The sequence below is a fragment of the Fistularia commersonii genome, chromosome 15 (genome assembly GCF_037954325.1).
Source record: "Fistularia commersonii isolate RoL2024-O1a breed Wild chromosome 15, RoL_Fcom_v1.0, whole genome shotgun sequence".
Classification (NCBI taxonomy): domain Eukaryota; kingdom Metazoa; phylum Chordata; class Actinopteri; order Syngnathiformes; family Fistulariidae; genus Fistularia; species Fistularia commersonii.
The window spans coordinates 4264906-4282500 of record NC_141298.1 but is presented as its reverse complement, the minus strand read 5'-3'; the positions used below and the strand labels follow the sequence as shown (position 1 = coordinate 4282500).

At 40.7% G+C, this 17595-nt stretch overlaps 1 protein-coding gene across 2 annotated transcripts in view; it reads right to left on the bottom strand.

Annotated features, from left to right (window-relative positions):
• The window catches only part of bcl11ba (BCL11 transcription factor B a), a 46784-nt gene extending 44105 nt beyond the window's left edge, over nt 1-2679 (bottom strand). The window contains exon 1 of one of the 2 annotated variants that reach the window (XM_086160194.1): nt 2366-2679. In XM_086160194.1, the coding sequence (XP_086016320.1) occupies nt 2366-2420 (55 nt within the window). In that variant the 5' untranslated portion in view covers nt 2421-2679. The remainder of the gene's footprint in view (nt 1-2365) is intronic. The other variant, XM_086160195.1, reaches the window with a different exon arrangement.
• Nucleotides 2680-17595: the final 14916 nt, after the last annotated feature.

Genomic DNA, 17595 nt, shown 5'->3' with positions numbered 1-17595 from the left:
TCTGAGTCATTTTGTCAGAGCACCATGCATCCTGTGACAAACCCCAAATTAAAAAATGCCTTTCTTTGAAAAACAGGACGCAGGTCAGCCGGCGCTTTACAAGAGCTTCAGAAAAAAATGATGCAGAGCTCGACGGTACAGATTCGTATGTGTGCATTTGCATATATGTGTTGTCGTCTAGGTATATATATACGTACATTATTTATATATATATATATGCAAACATATATGCATTCTCAATCCGCAGGCATCTCTTACACATTAATTATGGGATGGATAGCAGTTTGCAGATTTCTGAATGGTTGCAAATCAGAGAAACAGAGAGGTGACCCTACTCCCTATCACACACTTTCACACACACACAAACTGACTTTGTCATAAAGCGTTTCCCAGGGTGTTGATCATCATTTCTAGACGTATATCAGCACTCTGTCGTCTCCCAACATCTCATGACCGCCTCTCTCTCACACACTCACTCTCTCTCCCTCTACCTGTGCGTCTCCCCTGTCTGATTATCTTGGTGCGTTTGCTCGCTGGACTGCACAAGCCGATGTCAAAGAGAAGCATGCAGGCAGCACAATGTGACCCATTTCCAAAGTTAAGTGAGTACACGCTGCAGGCCCGCTGCACACAAAGTCTACTGTTTAACAAATCACTACTTGTTGAGGGGTCATCTTAGTCTAGTTCTGCATGTTTGTCTGGCTGTGTGTGAACGTGAGTGCAACACACTCTGTGAGGCCAGGCCAGGCAGCGGCGACATGGCCTCAGAGTCCCCACAGGCAGGAAGTGGAGTGATGGTTCCATGCAGGTGCACCTGAGACATGAGCAACCAGATCTGGCAAACTTTAACACAAGATAAATCTCCTCAGACCCCTTTCAGCTGGAGGAAAAACTGCAGTGGAAGTATTTTCATCTTAATACTTGTTTCTTTTTTTCTTGAACTGCCTTCACGCAAACAGCCCTCTCTGACAGCAGCTTTTACATAGATTCTTAGACTAAGTGCCCCCAAACCCCTTTGCCTCGGGGGCTGCTGTCCTGCCTGACGCACGATCCCGCACGCTGCATTGACAACAGCTGGAAAACTGAGCTGAAGGCCAGGAAAAGAGAGTAAAAATAGATTTAAAAAAAAAATACCAGTTGAACTGCTGAAAAGTTCCGCGGCAAAAAAAAGTGCCTTCGCAGGAGTAACAAGTGTTTGCGTTATCTGCGTGACCTTGGGGGAAAATAAAGAAAAAAAAAAACACTTTCTCCGATTACACTATTTAAGATGATAATTAATAATACAATATATAATAACATTCGCCTATGACTTAGCGTTAAAATGATTTCGCTCTTGATGGCTGCCACTTTTTGTAGCGCCGTGAGGGAAGCCTCGGATCCTTCGCTGTCAGAAGCGCGCAGGATATTAAATAATCCAAAGTGTCTATTAATATTGCAAGTAAAAGGGAAGTGAGGAAATAAATAAGAAAGAAAGAAAAAATACAGAAAGAAAAAAGAGAGAAAGAAAGAAAGAAGACGGTATTCGCGTATTAATGGAAAACGACAGAAGTTTGTACGGGGCAATAAATGTGGAAAAGGAAAAAAAAGGAAGAAACCTTTCGTGCTCAACTTGAGGCCGCCCGGTGCGTTAAAGCGTAAATTTTAAAAAAAGAGGCAATAACATATGTATGTTTTTTTTTATTTTGTCAAAATGTTAAACTCATGTTTTAAAGGAATTGAATGTGGCGTTAAATGAAAGTGTCGGCCGTTTTGTCTTCCTTTTTTAATAATAAAATGAAAACGCTTTGCAAGTCTTAGATCCTTATATCGTCACACTGCATTAAAGTGGATTTCATGTCGAAAACAAAACAACTTCTATGAATTATGATGAACCTGGAGATGATGACGATGACGATTTGTTCTCAGATCGCAATCGCTGTTTGGAATTGGACGAATTTGAAACTTTGAATCAGTGTAAAATGAATAATAATTTCCTTCACCTGAGTTTCAACTTCCCATTCCGCTTTTTCCATAAACATTGTTCTTACTTTGAAATGCCAAACACGCTCATGACATGTCTGTGTAAACGTCCTCTAATTAGAGGCTGATATTTATAGACCATAATAATCACATAAGTAGATTTACTTTATCTGTTCTATCAGTGTATCGGGGATTTGTTTAAAGAGAGCTGGCCTGCCGGAAGCACCTCGGCAAAACTTTTTTTTTCTGTTCCGTCTCTGAAAAATGTACATTTTTACGCGCCGGGTTGCACACACGCACGCAGACGTGCGCGCGCACATACACACACATACACACACACACACACCCACACGTTGTAGGAGGTGAGAAGGGGGATCCAGATGTGACGATGCGGATGGAAGCGTACCTGTGATTTCTCTCTGGGACAGGTGCTGCGGGTTCCCCTGCTTGCGTCGGGACATCGCCCTGGCATTTACACTGGCATCGCCCGGAGAGCGGCGCTAGACGGGTCGGCTCTCCTCCTCCTCCTCCCTCCGCCTCCTCCTCCTCCTTCTACTTCTTCTTCTTTTTCTCCTCCTCCTTCTCCCACCACCGCCGCCGCCGCTCCCGCAAACTGGCCCGAAAGCGCAGCCGCTCTCCGGCCACCCCAAAGTGACCGTTCCAGCGACTCACCCCCTCCTCTTCTTCTTCCTCCTCCTCCTCCTCCTTCTCCTCCCCGCCCGCCCGCCCCCCCGGCCTCCAAACGCGTCCCTTCAGCTGCCTGTGACGGATCCCAACCCCCCCACCCCAACCCCTTCAACCCCCAGACCCCCAAGCCGGCGGGACGCCGCTTCCTCGGCCGTGCGCTCTGGTCCGGTCCCCCGGGCTGGTCCTCCTGTCGTCCAGCGGCGCTCAACGGAACGTCCTTTTTTCGTGGCTTTTACTCTCTCCCGCGGAGAAGAAGCGCAGCGGAGCTGTGGTGGTGGTGGTGGAGGAGGAGGAGGAGGTCCGTTCACCTTAGGATGGTCAGTCACTGTCCACTCTCCGGACACCTTGAACTCTGCGTGCCCCACGTCCGGAGAAATCCGGGTGGAAGGACGCCGGTGGCTGCGTGCAGGTGCGTAAAATATGAATCCAATGTTGGTGATGGGCACTTCTTCTTACGCACGGTTTTTTAGACTTTAACTCTTCAAGTGAAAGCCCGCTGCTGCTTTGAGGGGACACACTGCAAAGCCTCTTTTTCTCTTTGTGCTCGTTGCAGAGTCCCGCATCTCCGATGCTGCGTGCGGCTCCGCGCGGCTCTGTGCGGCTCTCCGGCTCCTACAATGGGAGAAAACTCAAGTTCAAGTGCGGACGTGACGTTCAGCGCGCGGTGAGAAGGGAGAGTGGAGACTGAAGAGCACTGGGGGCGACTAGTGGTGGCTTACACACACACACACACACGCACACACACACACACACACACACACATACGCACACACACGCGCGCAGGCAGGCAGCGATGGTCAAAGTTGCTCAAGTCACCTCCCACTTCTCCGGGAGGAGGACGCGCATTCACGAAAGCGGCCCGCGGTGCGTCAGACTCCCTTTCACCCGTGGGATGGACACGCTTCCACGGGCCGACTCGCTTGTGAGGACACCCGGAAAAAAATACACATTTTGCGTCCGACACATTTGGTGGACTAAAACCCATCCCGATTATGAAAGGGTTACGTTGTTTTAAATATATATAAAAAAAACGGATACTTTACTTCAAGAAAAAAAAAAAAAAAAAAAAAACACGGGCCTGCTGTGCCATGTGCGTGGGGATGGGAGTTCACTTCGCTCCTTGTCTTTTGTTCGCATTCAAATGACCTCGGACGTAAATAGATAATCGTATACTATCGTATCAGCGCAGAATATCCACATAAGTTTGCAATATGTTTTATTAAATCTATATTTCACTACAGCTGTATTTTCCTCTTCAACAGATTCCCACTGATGCGTCATGCGCGTGGTTTTTCATTCACAGCCCGACCATTAAATCACAGCCTCCGTGTATCGCATGTACTACACGAATACACGCTCTTCATTTATATATTTATTTATTTATATTAAAACGCAGGTTTGATGATTAATTCTTAAAAAAATTAAAGATATATATTTTTTTTTTTTTTAAATAGGGCAGGTCCTGTGACCTGGCGGTGACCCCTGAAATACTTGAGCTCAAGTGGAGGATTAAAATTTTGCATGTTGGATTCTGCTCGTTTCACTGAAGAAGAAAGATGTTGCACATCAGATTGAAAAAAATAAATAAAACAACTACATAAGGGGAAATGTTACTGTCATCACCTACATCTCCACAGTTTGTTAGCGTGTGTGTATGTGGGCAATGAGGCTAAAAAAAATTGGATTTAGTTACTGGAGGTGACAATGGAATATGCGTATAAAGAAAAACTGGGTGAAAGTGATTAAATAAGTTGTTGCAGACAAGCACCGGCATTTGTTTGATTTACCTGCATCTAGATTAAACTAAGTGTGTGTGTGTCAGTGTGTGTGTGTGTGTGTGTGTGTGTGTTTTGATGTTGGTTTGAACTAGTGGCCAGTTGACTAAGAACTATAGCTGCCAACCCTGTCATCCCTGCAGCAGCATATCTGAGGTGGATTAGCTGCTATCACATTCCAAAAACACTCCTTGTTATTATATTTTCCTGCTTTCCTTCTTCATCCGTATGTCTGCCTCTCAACTTCTTCCTCGGCCTCATGGCTCGCAGCAGAAGAGGGGTGGGGGCAGAAGGGGGGGGGGGGCTGCCTCGGGGTTCTTTTTATCCCCCAGCACCACCAACACCACCTCGCATCTAGACAAGCTTCTAGTTTGTTCCTGGGCCAGGTGTTGTCAGAACAGCACGAACGCATTCCCCCATCCCTGGTTCATATCCACTCAGCTTTGTATACGGACTTGGAGCTACTTTTCTGCATTGCCTCAAGCGCTGCCGCCGCTTCTCCCCTTCTTGTTTCTTTCTTTCTTTCTTTCCTTCCGCAGTATCTTCGCGGGACCCGGCTTTGCCGCTAAGGCTGCTCTCTGTAATTCAGCGGCGCGCCGTAGGATGACATAAATAGATTTCACATGCTCATTTACAAGAAAAAGGACGGGATGGCAGGTTCGTCCAAATGTCTTTGTGGAACGCATAACAGAACACCCACTTTCATTTGGGAGGGATACACGCAGTATTTTGTCACAATAAGAGCCGACAGAGAGCATTATGGTGAAATGTAAATCATTGTCATTTCTCAGCCACAACTCAGTGCCAGTGTGGTTTTTCACGAAGATATGGGATTAAAGCTGCTTTGAGTGGCTCGGTTGGACGGACGGAGGAAAAGAAGACGAGGCTGTCTTCATTGTCGCTCATATTTAGCGCACACACACACACACACTCACACACACACATCAGGCATCCCTCTAAACATATAAATTCAGATCCGCACTTATCAAATGAGAGTGCCTGCTGATGTTACAACAAGTTGTAAATCATTTCTTAGTGTTGCTTTTATGTTTTAAGCTCCGGCGTCGCCTTTTCGAATCATCCTGTCGTCCCGTGAAGAGCTCAGAGCGTCCGCCGCTGTGGAATCATGAGTGCTATGTGTGGTGTGTGTGTGTGTGTGTGTGTGTGTGTGTGTGTAAAGTGACAAGCCAAGCCAACATCACTACCTGGATGCGTTCCTTGTCCTTGCAACCTGATTGGCTCATTAGTCAGATGGGCGACAGGTGCATCATTTCCACTTCCTTATTGGCTGTTTTTCAAAGGCGATTTCTCACTTAAAGGCCATCAACGTGAGTTATGGCAAATGTCTCCCAGAATTCTGCCTTTGCCCTTCCTTGATTTGCATAGCCAAGCTGTTTGTTTGTATGTTAATGCTTGGCCATAATAAGCCTTACCCACCCACCTCCACCCACTACCTGCTTTCGCCTTGGCTGTGTGGTTAAGTTTTAATGAAAGGATCGTGGAGGTGTCCTTTGGAGTTTCCAGATCACTTTCCCAAACAACTGTTCAACACACGACAAAAGCTTGATGTGAAACAGAAAAAAATACGCACAGTGAGCTGGAATACTTTTAAGATGTGTCACGGTGGGATGGACATTTTTGTCTTTTTGTCATTCGCGATTTGAATAAATGAAAGGTGATATTATGAGGATTGATCGTTTCATTGAAAATGTCTGAATAAAGCTTTTTTTGTGGAGAAAAGAGCCAAGCGTTTATTTCAAATGAAAAGATTATTCTGTGTAGTGTAGTTGAAAATCCACCCAAAATGTAGAACGTGTACATGGGGGGGATCTAAGTTGGACATAAGAAGAGTTTCTGTGTTTTTTTGTAAACGCAAAGCACAGTGAAAATAATTTAACCACATGTCTATTTGTAGTTGGTCCAAGCTTTCTCACATATCTGATGATTTTTATTAGTTTGCCCGATTCTTGGGACTTTGCAAATGATCCAAGTTTTTCTTTTTCTTTTTCCAAATGCTTGGAAGACCTAAATTCCAACGTTTCGGTTCATTCGTGAATCCAAGGGGGGTTTTAAAACAGATCATGGGATGTGACTGAAAGCCCCTGAGCCACATACAGATTTTTTTTTTATAAAGCTGAACTATTTTACAGTATTTGCAACTGATTTGAGATGAAGGTAATAATTATTTTAGATTCAAGCTGTGCCTATTTCAGTCTGTGTTAAAAAGACTCCTGTTTATCATTGAGCAGCTGACAGTTCCCCTTTAACAGCAACCATCAACCGTTAATGTCAGCATCATCCATTATAAGCATTTTCTTTTATATTTTATCCAGCCATCAGCGATGAGAACCGTATTAAAAAGGTAGGCATTAATGGACTGAGCTCCACAGTCACTCCAGAATGGTGACCCTCCATAGCCAGACCCATGATGCAACACCACCCTCTATTGGTAAGCCCTAGCCACGAGCGAATACCAAGCACCCCTGTGTCAGTATATATGTGTGTGTGTGTGTGTGTGTGTGTGTGTGTGTGTGTGTGAATGAAGAGGAGTGTAAAGTTACTGAGGTTTTCCTATAGTTCCGATTATGTTTATGGCAAGAGTAATGTTTACAGTAAACACAACATGTTAAGGTGAAATTTTTCAACTAAAGTAAGTTAAGGGTCAGGTTCTGTCTGAAAGGGCAGGATGTATGTCTAAGATAATAAAACACCTTTTGGATTTACTGTTCAACTGCCAGCAGGTGGTCCTCGAATAAAAAACAACCAGAAAAGTCAAAACAAGACTTCAAGGGGGTTAAATAAAAACAAAGGAGGGGGGCATTAAATTCTTTGGCAAAATAAAAAGCAGAATTTAATTAAGTTTACCTCAAGGCAGGTATAGAATATGAAATCGGGTTTAGTTGTGTACATCAAAAAATGTTATGAATGAAGTGTTCAAATGACAGGAGCGCCACGGTGTCTCCGCACAGGCTGAATGCAGCCGGTATTTGAGGGCCAGCGAAAGAGTGAGGCAACCCTTAAGCCCTATTACAGATATCAAAGTTGAAATTATTCCTTTTTAAAAAGAAAATGCTAATCATAGATTTATTAAGCAGAAATGTGGCACTCTCATTTCTACACACACACACTCATCTAAACATGCGCATCTGTCTAATTTTAAGACCTTTTACCCCCTCCCATTTTTTTCTTCATCTCTCTTTTCAAAGAGATTTATTTTTAGAATAATTAATACCACCGTAATAATAGTGTTTAATGTATATATCGGTCATTACTTGGTAACATATAATGAGCCAGGAGAGCGGGAACAAGAAAAAGGGATGTGTTCATGACTTGAGGTGCAGTGTCCTAATTAGTGATGCCTTCGTTTAGAGATTGTGTGGGCCAGCTCTGCTCGGTATAAAGATTCTGCTCAGGGAAAAAAAAAGTAAGAAAGTTATAAAGAGTAAAACAAAAAAAAAAAAAAGAAAGCATTTGATCTTGAGGAGCAAAAAACTTAGTGGTAATATTTCTGGTTCACTCACATTGAAGGCATTAACGGTTTAAGGGCATTTCAACATGATTTCTGCAGTGAATTAAAACTCAAACACTGATACCTCGAGCCAAACCGTTATCTGATAACAGTCAGCAAATGCCTCAAAAAGACAAAAAAAAAAACTACTAACAGTGTTTTGTCATTTTGTTTTTACTTTAATCTATCTAACCTGTCTGCACCTCTCATATTATAAAATAACATTTTCGAAAATAGTTGGAGGTTGGCGAAATGAAAAAAAAATTAACAAATGATATTGAACAAGGATGAAACATTGCATTTGTTTTAGACATGGTCCAAAAATTAACACACCGCCAAGCGCCAAATGTGGGTTAATTTGGGGTTGGCAGATAAATAGCAGCTGGTCACAGCTTAGAGCCAGAATTACATCACCATGCCTTTTTTTTTTCTACATGTGCTTTGAGTAGCTGATACTATTTTCAGCAGCGGATGAATCCACATGTGGAGCTAAGTGAATATTTCCTGGCAGCGCCAGTGCGTGTGGGGGTCCAAATAAACGAGTTTGTGTTCATGGTGATGAAGAAACATGTCAACTGGTGCAAAAAAAAAAATTGATGTGTTTTTCAATCGTTTTTTTGGATACAGTACAGTTCTATGACACAAAGGTGGGGGGGGTGAAGATATATCAGGTTTTGGATGAATCCATCATACTTTTTTTATAAGTAAGTTCGCTGTTGTCTTTTGTTGTCTAGGCAAGGATAGACTCATGATTGAACGGTTGGTTTTTCTTGGATCGCTTTTCATTTTCAGGCACATCAACGCAATTGTAACAATCAGACACGCAGAAAAATCCACTTCATCCAATCGTGCACAGACAGAGGGTCCAGGGATGAGCCGAGCTGAGCTATCTGCAAACTAAATGAGATCTAAACCAGGCCCTCCGCCAGGACCAGTTAAAGACCCCTGAACCTGAAACCAGCCGGCCAGGAGCTGCGGGCCACTGGGCCAAACACAATTGTTTTTTACTGAAGAAAAATAGCAGCCCAGTGCATCTAAATCAGGTTTGCCTGGCTGCTGGACGGCAATCCTGCTTCCCCCCGGTGTCCCCAGAGAAATGGCGGGAGTGAGTGAGGGGAACGCGCAGCTCAACACACACCTCAACACACACTAATTTTGGCATCTGATAGAGGAAACTAGCACTGCCAAAAGCTCTGTATTCACCACAATTAGCTCAGTCCTCAGACGCTCATCCTAAACATAGCGGTGCTGAGCCAAGTTTTGTTTTACAGCAGCTCTCATGTCCTTTTATTTCTCCAGTGCTGACATCATCCTTATGTGGAGTGAAAAAAAACAGCATCAAATCATATGTTCTATTAAAAAGTTACTCCATTTTTGATTAGGCTCAATTACATGTATGAATGATGGATAAATACAACTGGGCATCACTGGCATTTGAGAAAACTATATAAAGCCCTGGATACTGATTCTTTATTAATGATTTAACCATAGTATTTTATCAAAGTTGAGCATTTACGCACAAACCGGCTGAAGATTTTCCGCTAAAAAAAGTAACTGTTTAGGAAATGGCAATTTATGCTGCAAATTGTTGGATGATTGTGACATGACATTACAAATAGGCAGGCTTATGAACACACAGCGGTGAGTCTTCCTCACAGAGCAAAGGATTAACATGATAGGCCCTGTCCTGAGGAAGAGCTGAAGGGCTCAAAAATGAAGAAAAGGAGAATGCATGCACCCACGTGCATGCTCAGGCTGAAGCAAAGCCAACCTTTAAAAAATTTTCATCATCATTATCATTATTATTATTTTTATTAATACATACCGCGCATGTATAACTCACGTTCAGAGTTCCTTGCTTGTGAGACAATGCACTGGTTTGAACTGATGATAATCATCTCTTGTGCATAGAATGTTCTTTATCAAGCAACAAAATAATACAAATTACTCATGTGCACTGATCATAAAACTGTAGCCTTAAGCATGTTGAAAGGTCTTTTTTATTATTATTATTATTCTCTTTTCTTTACTGACTATGAAGAGATCTGGGTATATTTCATTCTTTATTTGTCCTCCACTGCCCTCTACTGGTCACTCTGTCCAAATACTGGACAATAACTGTGGTTTTCAGGAGTTTGCTGGAATTGGATATAATTCAAATGTGTATAAAACAACACCCTTTTCAAATCTTCATGATTTCCATGTTTATGACTGTGTCATCGAGGGAAATGATTTGCTGTGGACATGTATCCGATGATGCTTTAAGAATTATCATGGTTTAAGAAAAGATGTTATTATTGCATATTAATGCATATTATTTAAAAGGCTGGATTGTGAAATCTGATTGGCTCGGACTTGTCTCGGACTCCATGCAATTTTCGTTGTTTACATGTATTTTTTATTGTGTACATCTCTGTTTCAAAAAAAGAGATGTACACAACTCTACAGTAATGTACCTTGAAAAAATAAATAGTTCACTACCTCAACATCATAAAAAAGCCTCCAAATAAGTTCTAGGGATGGATTTTTGTGTGTGTGTGTGTGTTGTTTGTTTTTCCCAGCGTAATTGAACCGCCTATTATTTCTGGGGAATGAAAATCTGCTAATGAATTTTCAAGTGCAATTTTGATAAAGGGATAAATATAACAGCAGATTATTAATAGTAATAATCATACTCATACTTGAGCTGAAGGAAGCGCCAAGGGTTCATTGTCTTGCTCAACAACACTTCGACCGGCTAGGAGACGTACAGGAATCGAACCAGGAATGTTCGGTTTCAAGGACAACCGCTATGACCCTCTGAAGGCCTTGTGATATATCAATAATATGAGAGGAAAAAAATCATAAAAACAGATATTGTGTTATAAATTTATGGATAAGATGCCAAGCAGTGGAGAAATCGGTGACTCATTTTTTGTAATCTCACATTGGACAAAAGTTACAGTCTTTACATCAGGAGAAAGTCTACATGAGGAGAGAGGTTAGTAATTCTTTTAATTCTTACAACTAATTAAACTGCTCAATTAAATAAGTTACTTCCAATAATCAAGGGAACCTTGGATTTCATGTATTTTCCATTAGATAATCCGATTTTATTCTTATTGTCATAGTCACAGGTACAATTAACCTTTGCCATACAGCCACTATATTTAATATTGTTAAAAACTTGGTGCCCTCAATGACTTTCTAGCGAACTTGTGAAGGTTTCCTGTGTCCGTCTCTTTCCCCAGATACCTTGGTTCTTCTCTTCCTTTCCGATATTTGGCCTGACACTTAGACTGCTGGCCAGGAGGGCCCACAGTGCCACAAGCCATTACGTCACCCACACATTGTCCACCTGAGCAGCCAGGGCCAGTCGCTCCCACACACACACACACACACACACACTCATACACACACACACACACACTCACTCAGAGCCATAGTTGCAGATCTGGAGGATTCTGGGTCAGGCAAGGGAGGTCTGATGAAGATGAGGTAGGACATCAACACTGGGCCTTTTCACCGCTTACTGGTCAGTGCACTGCTGTGCCCGTGTGTGTGTTTGAGGGGATCAGGTCTGATATGAGCTGATTTTTTTTATCTCAGCGTCTTCTCCTGACAGGCCGTCACACCATAACCTGGAGAAAGAAGAGCAGGAGGTTGAGTGTCTCAAAACCTTGGCTGTAAGATGTGCTAGTATTCATTTGTGAATTGATTTTAGAAGCTTATCAAGTATCAGGCCCGTCCCTGCGCTTTCCTTTTGCAAAGCGGCACCTCATTGTAAAAGAGGCCCAATTAAAGCTTGTGAAGGTCCCATTTGACCCCATACCTTGGATACATAGGGCAACAAAATAAAAGAAAGAAAAATGGTTAGTGCATGTACGATAGCCTGTAAAAATGGCTCGCTATGACTTTTGCACTTAGTATTGTCTTCATCTCACAGGGCCACTTGTCACTCCAATATCAAATATCTGATGGTCCACACAAGATTTTGTGGAGGATTAAATGGATCATCAATAAAAGATGAAAAAGATGTCAAAAAGAAAGAGACGCCAGTGTATCATTCACACAGCATGAGCCAAACAATGGTCTTCCTTCTGCCATGAGCCTATTTCTGTCAGTTAAATGATAACAAAAATTTTGTTGCAATGCAAAAGTGATCCTTGGAGGAAGATTAAATGTAAAGATCCCCAAAATAATCTCAATCACCACTGAAGAACATTCCACAAAGATCAAGATACTCATTCTGCATGAAAACAGTGACATACTCAATCTCAACATGGTGCCTGGGCCCGCGACAGAACTATTCCAATACACTAACGTTTGCTCTTATACAAAAAATTATCCTTAACTAAATTTGAATCACCAAATTATTTTGTTTATGTAATTGATTTATTTGTACTTATTCATTTATTTCTAATTCTTAACAAACCCCATGTTTGGGGTTTCTTTCGAGGTGGGCTTTGAAAATGTGATCCAATGATTTTCAGCTATACTTGAGTCTCTTCAGTGAGGTCCTCATTAAAAATATTCAGTGTCAATTTTATTAAATGCTTGTGAAATGGTGAAACAATTGACGCATGGAATCTCATATGTCTTTTAGCTGACCATTGATTTGTTCACATATTTTGATATCTCTGACAATTTTGTCTTTCTCTTCACAAATTGCGTTATTGTTTCTTAAGAAATCAATTATATCAAGAGTGGAATGTTGCAAAAAAAAAAGGCAAAAATATGCATAATTTGTAAAAGATGGAAAAAGCAAGATGGCTGTTTAAAACCATTTTCAAAATTCAAAAGGTCGTCAAATGTAAATATCAGGAAATATTCCCAAGAGTGGATATATTAGTTACTAGGCATAGTAGCCAACTACTTACTGGCATTGTTTATTATTGAATGGTGAAATAATGCTTTGACCATCACTTTAGGTGTCCATTTGAATTGCATGACCCTCAGTAAAATCCTGTGGAAGATCAAACCCTGAAGCTTTCAATGTATAAGCTTACAACTCTTGCATGGTTGCTCATAATTTGCACGCTTTACACAATATATGTATAGAAATACAAGTTAAAGCAAAATAATCAATTTTCCAGAAGCAAAACAAGGACATATTTGGATATGTCTGCATGTTCAGCTGTATTTGTGTGGGTCTGGTGTCCTCTACTCTGCCTACACCTTGTTAAGGAGATCTGTGATCAAGTAAGTGATTGATCTACATGTCAGGTGACTAAGTGTTTCCTCTTTCCACATCTCAGGTCAATTAAGGTGTGTGTGTGTGTGTGTGTGTGTGTGTGTGTGTATGTGTGTGTGCGTCAAAGAGAGAGATATAGCAAGAGAGAGCTAAATAAGTTGAGTGGAGTGGATGCACTGATTGCATTTTAAGTGGGAAAAGCATCTCCATCATATAACCATATGCCTTCTTGACCAATAGTAAAATTAATTCCAATAGCTGTTTTTTAATCAGTAAAGTATAAATACAGGGGTCTTTCATTGCAAATGTTTTTCAACTGTAACCACTAGGACATTACTAAATATCCACATATGTTGGTAAAAAAAATTGTACTGTTTTCTGATGTGTCTTTTGTTCGATGATAGTTGTGAAGTCAAACAAGCACGTGATACAGTAAAATTTTGTAAAACAATGAAAAAATGTAAGCCTTTGTGTAATCCCAACCCAAGTCTGAGGTATGAGCCACTATCGAGGAGGGAAGGATAAACCCTCTTTTTAATTAAAATAGACAGCATGATTTCATTCTTTTGGTTTTCAAGGTCTGAAAATCCACATCCGAGTGGCTGGAAATCTATTGCACATTCATTTACCATCACACCATGTTGACAGCTAAGTATAGTTTAGTAACAGACATATTTTTATTTGCAAATAAAACAATAGATGAACCTGTATATCCGGAAATATTTATTCATCATTGCAGTAGAAATTTGAAAATCAAGGATCAAATGAATTTCAACTTTTTGTCTTGTTCTTGTCTTTTCTGCCACTTTAGTTTCAGTATGCAGCCAAATATTTTGTTGACAACTGTTGGAAGTAGATATATTTTTTTCATAAACAGAGGTTATTTTGTATTAAAAAAAAATAAACAAATAGACTGCTTCATGCATACGTTTACAGACCCATGGTAAAGTAAATGTTTCTCATATATTCTTCTATTCCAGGGTCGTGAAAAATGTCTGTGACAATCTACTACAGTTTCAATAGATAAATGAATTGAATAAATTCTAAACAGAATTCCAGCTTCTGTTATAGTCGACAATGACAATGACATGAAGTTGCCCACAAGGCTGTTGGTAAACACTGTGGTCTGATGATGATACCTTGGTAGCCAGACTTCAGCTGTTCCCCTGGGCTGTCCGCTGTCTGGAAACCTCCATCGTTTCTAACAAATGAGCCTCACTGCTGGGCAGGTGGTTGCATCTCATCCCTCCTCTCCTTGGTGAGAAATGACCCTGGAAAGCCCCCTACACCCACCTAACTTCACCCTACCCCCCATCCCATCCTCCATCTCCTCATATCCACTTGCAAATGATCTAGCTTGTCTGCATATTGTCAGTTGCAGCTAGCCTGGCCATTCATCACCTGTCTTCAACTCCCAGCACCCTCCACACTTAATTGTTCCCTCTCTGACCTGGAGAGTCGAGAATGATGCTCCCTCTCGCTGAGGACAAGAAAGAAAGAAACAAGGAAATAGAGAAGGAAAGTAGGAAAGAAAGAACATTAAAATAAGAGAGAAAAATGGTGACAGATTTCTTCTTCTCTTACCTTTTTTGATATTTCTTGTGTGATTAGAGAGAAAGAAAAGGAAAAGGAATGGAGAACAAGAGAAAAACATAGGGATCCTTTTTAATAACTGACACTCCTTTGGAGTATATATCATATGGAGGTCTCACTTAGAGCCATGCTAGATTTATGAACAAATCAGCATGGCATTTGCATGCATGTTGAGATGGTCTAAGCTCACTTTACCCCTGCTTCCATCCCTTTCTTTAGGATTTATCACATCATCTGAACCTGCCTTCCTTTTTCTGTCACTTCCTGAGTTACTCTTACTCTCTATACTCGAAATTAAATCTCATGCCTTTGTTATAGGGTGGCTGTGGCTGAGGAGCTTTCTTGATCTGATTTATTTTTATTTTCTTATTATTTTTCTTTAGATAGTTTACAACCTTAAAAACAAAGATGAAAATCATTAGGGGAGGCTGCCAATATGCTGAAATGTATTGAACAGCGCATTCAATTTTTCTCTATTTTTTTAATTTCTTTTATTTTTGCCTTTCTGTTTTTTTTCTTTTGAAAAAACAAACTTCTTAATCAAGTTCCTGAACCGAACTTACAGTACCACATACTGTAAGGTGTGCTGGCTTGACTATAGAAGTTCCTTGAATTCATTCATTCATCCAATTTCTATTCCACTTAACCTGCACTAAGGGTTTTGTTTTTTTGGAGGGGGGGTGAGATCATCATTAGGTGAGGGTGGAGGGGTTCACCCTGGACTAGTCAATGGATGGGCCACATATAGAGACAAATAAACATTCACTCTCCGATTCACATGTCTCAGCTACTTAGACTCCTCAATTCACCAAATGCGTGTCTTTGGAATACCACAATTCTCGAAGTCATGTCAATAATTTATGCGTATTTTCTTTCTTTGCTTATTGTTTCCTAATCTATCATTTTGCAAATACTTGCATTTGATCTTTTTTCATGTATTATATAATCAACATGGTCACCTGGTCTGAGCTGGAGCGGAGCAAGTTGGATTCAAATCCAGCAAAAACACGGGAAGACCAGGACTGTTTAGACAAGATATTGAATATTGGTATATTGAATGTGTTCATGTTGCCTTCTACTGATGATGCTGTCTGTATTACACATATCACTTATGTCAAATAGATAAATGAATATAAAGGAGCAATCGCCACGGGAACCACTTACGGGGGCTTCTCTTTCTAGAGTCTCTTGTCTTTTTACTTCTCATTTCTTCATTGATGAAGACCTTGCATGCCATCCTCCTGCATCATCATTAATAAATGGATACTTCCATTATGGGCTGCTGGGAGACAAATCACATTCAGTTACACTCAGGACAAAGACGAATAACCAAGAAATGGTAAGGGATACTTTAAAGAGAAGCTTAGTTGTGAAGTTACCCTTTTTGATCACATAAGACTGGTTCAAACGCCTTAATTTCCAGATTTTCTTTCAAATTACATTTTTTTTTCCACGCATCGTGGGTTGTTTTATAAGGTGTGAGGAAATAACTTGAAATAATGATGGGCTGGTTATGAAAAAGGAACCATTGTGAGAAGTCATGACAACATGTGTCTTGTCTAAAATGACAAATGCTAATTCAGCAAAGAAGTTTTTCAGCAAATGCGAACATTTGTGAACAGCTTGGCCAGTTCTACAAATACTTCAAAATACAGCAAAGCACATCAGGTTACAGTCTTTGCTGTTGCATTCTTCAAACCCTAAACTATTTTTTCACCTGTGCAATACAAAAGTCTTTCTTCCTGGCATTTCCAAACTTTTCGATGGTACTGGGCTTTTCTCTCAGAAGAGTAACATTTTGTATTCTTTTTTTCATGTAATGGTGAGGCAATTTGTTTCATTGGAAGCCTTGTAAGTTATGTATGGCATTTTTTTTACCTGTAAAGGATCAGAACTTGTGTTTCAGCAAACCAAATATCTTGTATGTATGAAGTCTTTTCCCACTTTCCTCTGAATTGCCTGTTATTGTTGTCTGTTGTTCAAACGTGGGGGATTTTCTGAGATTGCCAGTTTGCTTTGTGCATATCCTTAAGTACTTTCGGGGACATTGTCATCAGAGTCGTCAAATTGGCCTTGGTGCTTCCAATTTTTAGGGCCGATAAAAGTAGTATTGTGCTGTCTGGTGATAATGTCTCTGATTTTGGGTCAACTGTTTTTTAAGTGGTGTATTCTGAGTTTGAACAATGCCCCGATAGATTCTCAGATACAAATACCGTTAATTTCTTTCGTTTCATTTCAAAGCTGGCTGCAATTTGGTCACACTTGTCCAAAATTCTAAAGAAACAATTGCCAGTTTTTAGAATGTGGCCTTAAATTCTGTCTGTTGCTGCTCATGTTCAAAAGTAAGAAAACTGACTGTGCCAACCCAGCTAGCAGGACTAACTTGTCATTCACGCAAAGACACTGAATTAGTATCCAATCGAGACCGTTCTTTGTGAGGTAAACAATGGTGCATATCCACTGCCGGCAGAATATAATCCCAATGTCTGTAGGTGTTTCCATGAAAGTTTTATTTTGCCAGTTTCAATAGTGTGTATATATATATATGTATTTAATAAATATGCATATTTTTTTACTTTAAATTCATTGAATGACACTGAGTAACCCTAAATGTGTAAAAACCTATCCACACGAGTGATTGAGTGGGAAATTTCCAACCTACTTTTCCTAACCTGTCCTGAGTGGGGGTTAGCAGTATGATTCTGAAATAGGACTGCTCAGTCACACAATAGTCTGCCAAGATCACCCACAGAAGGTAATGACTCAATTCTCCACACCTCCACCTTGTACTGGGCCAGTGAAAATGTTCTCCATCTGTCCAGTCGATAGATTACAGATCTATATTATTGTATTGAAATAAGAAAATGCACCAACAGCAATGTTAAGCATATTGAAAAGTC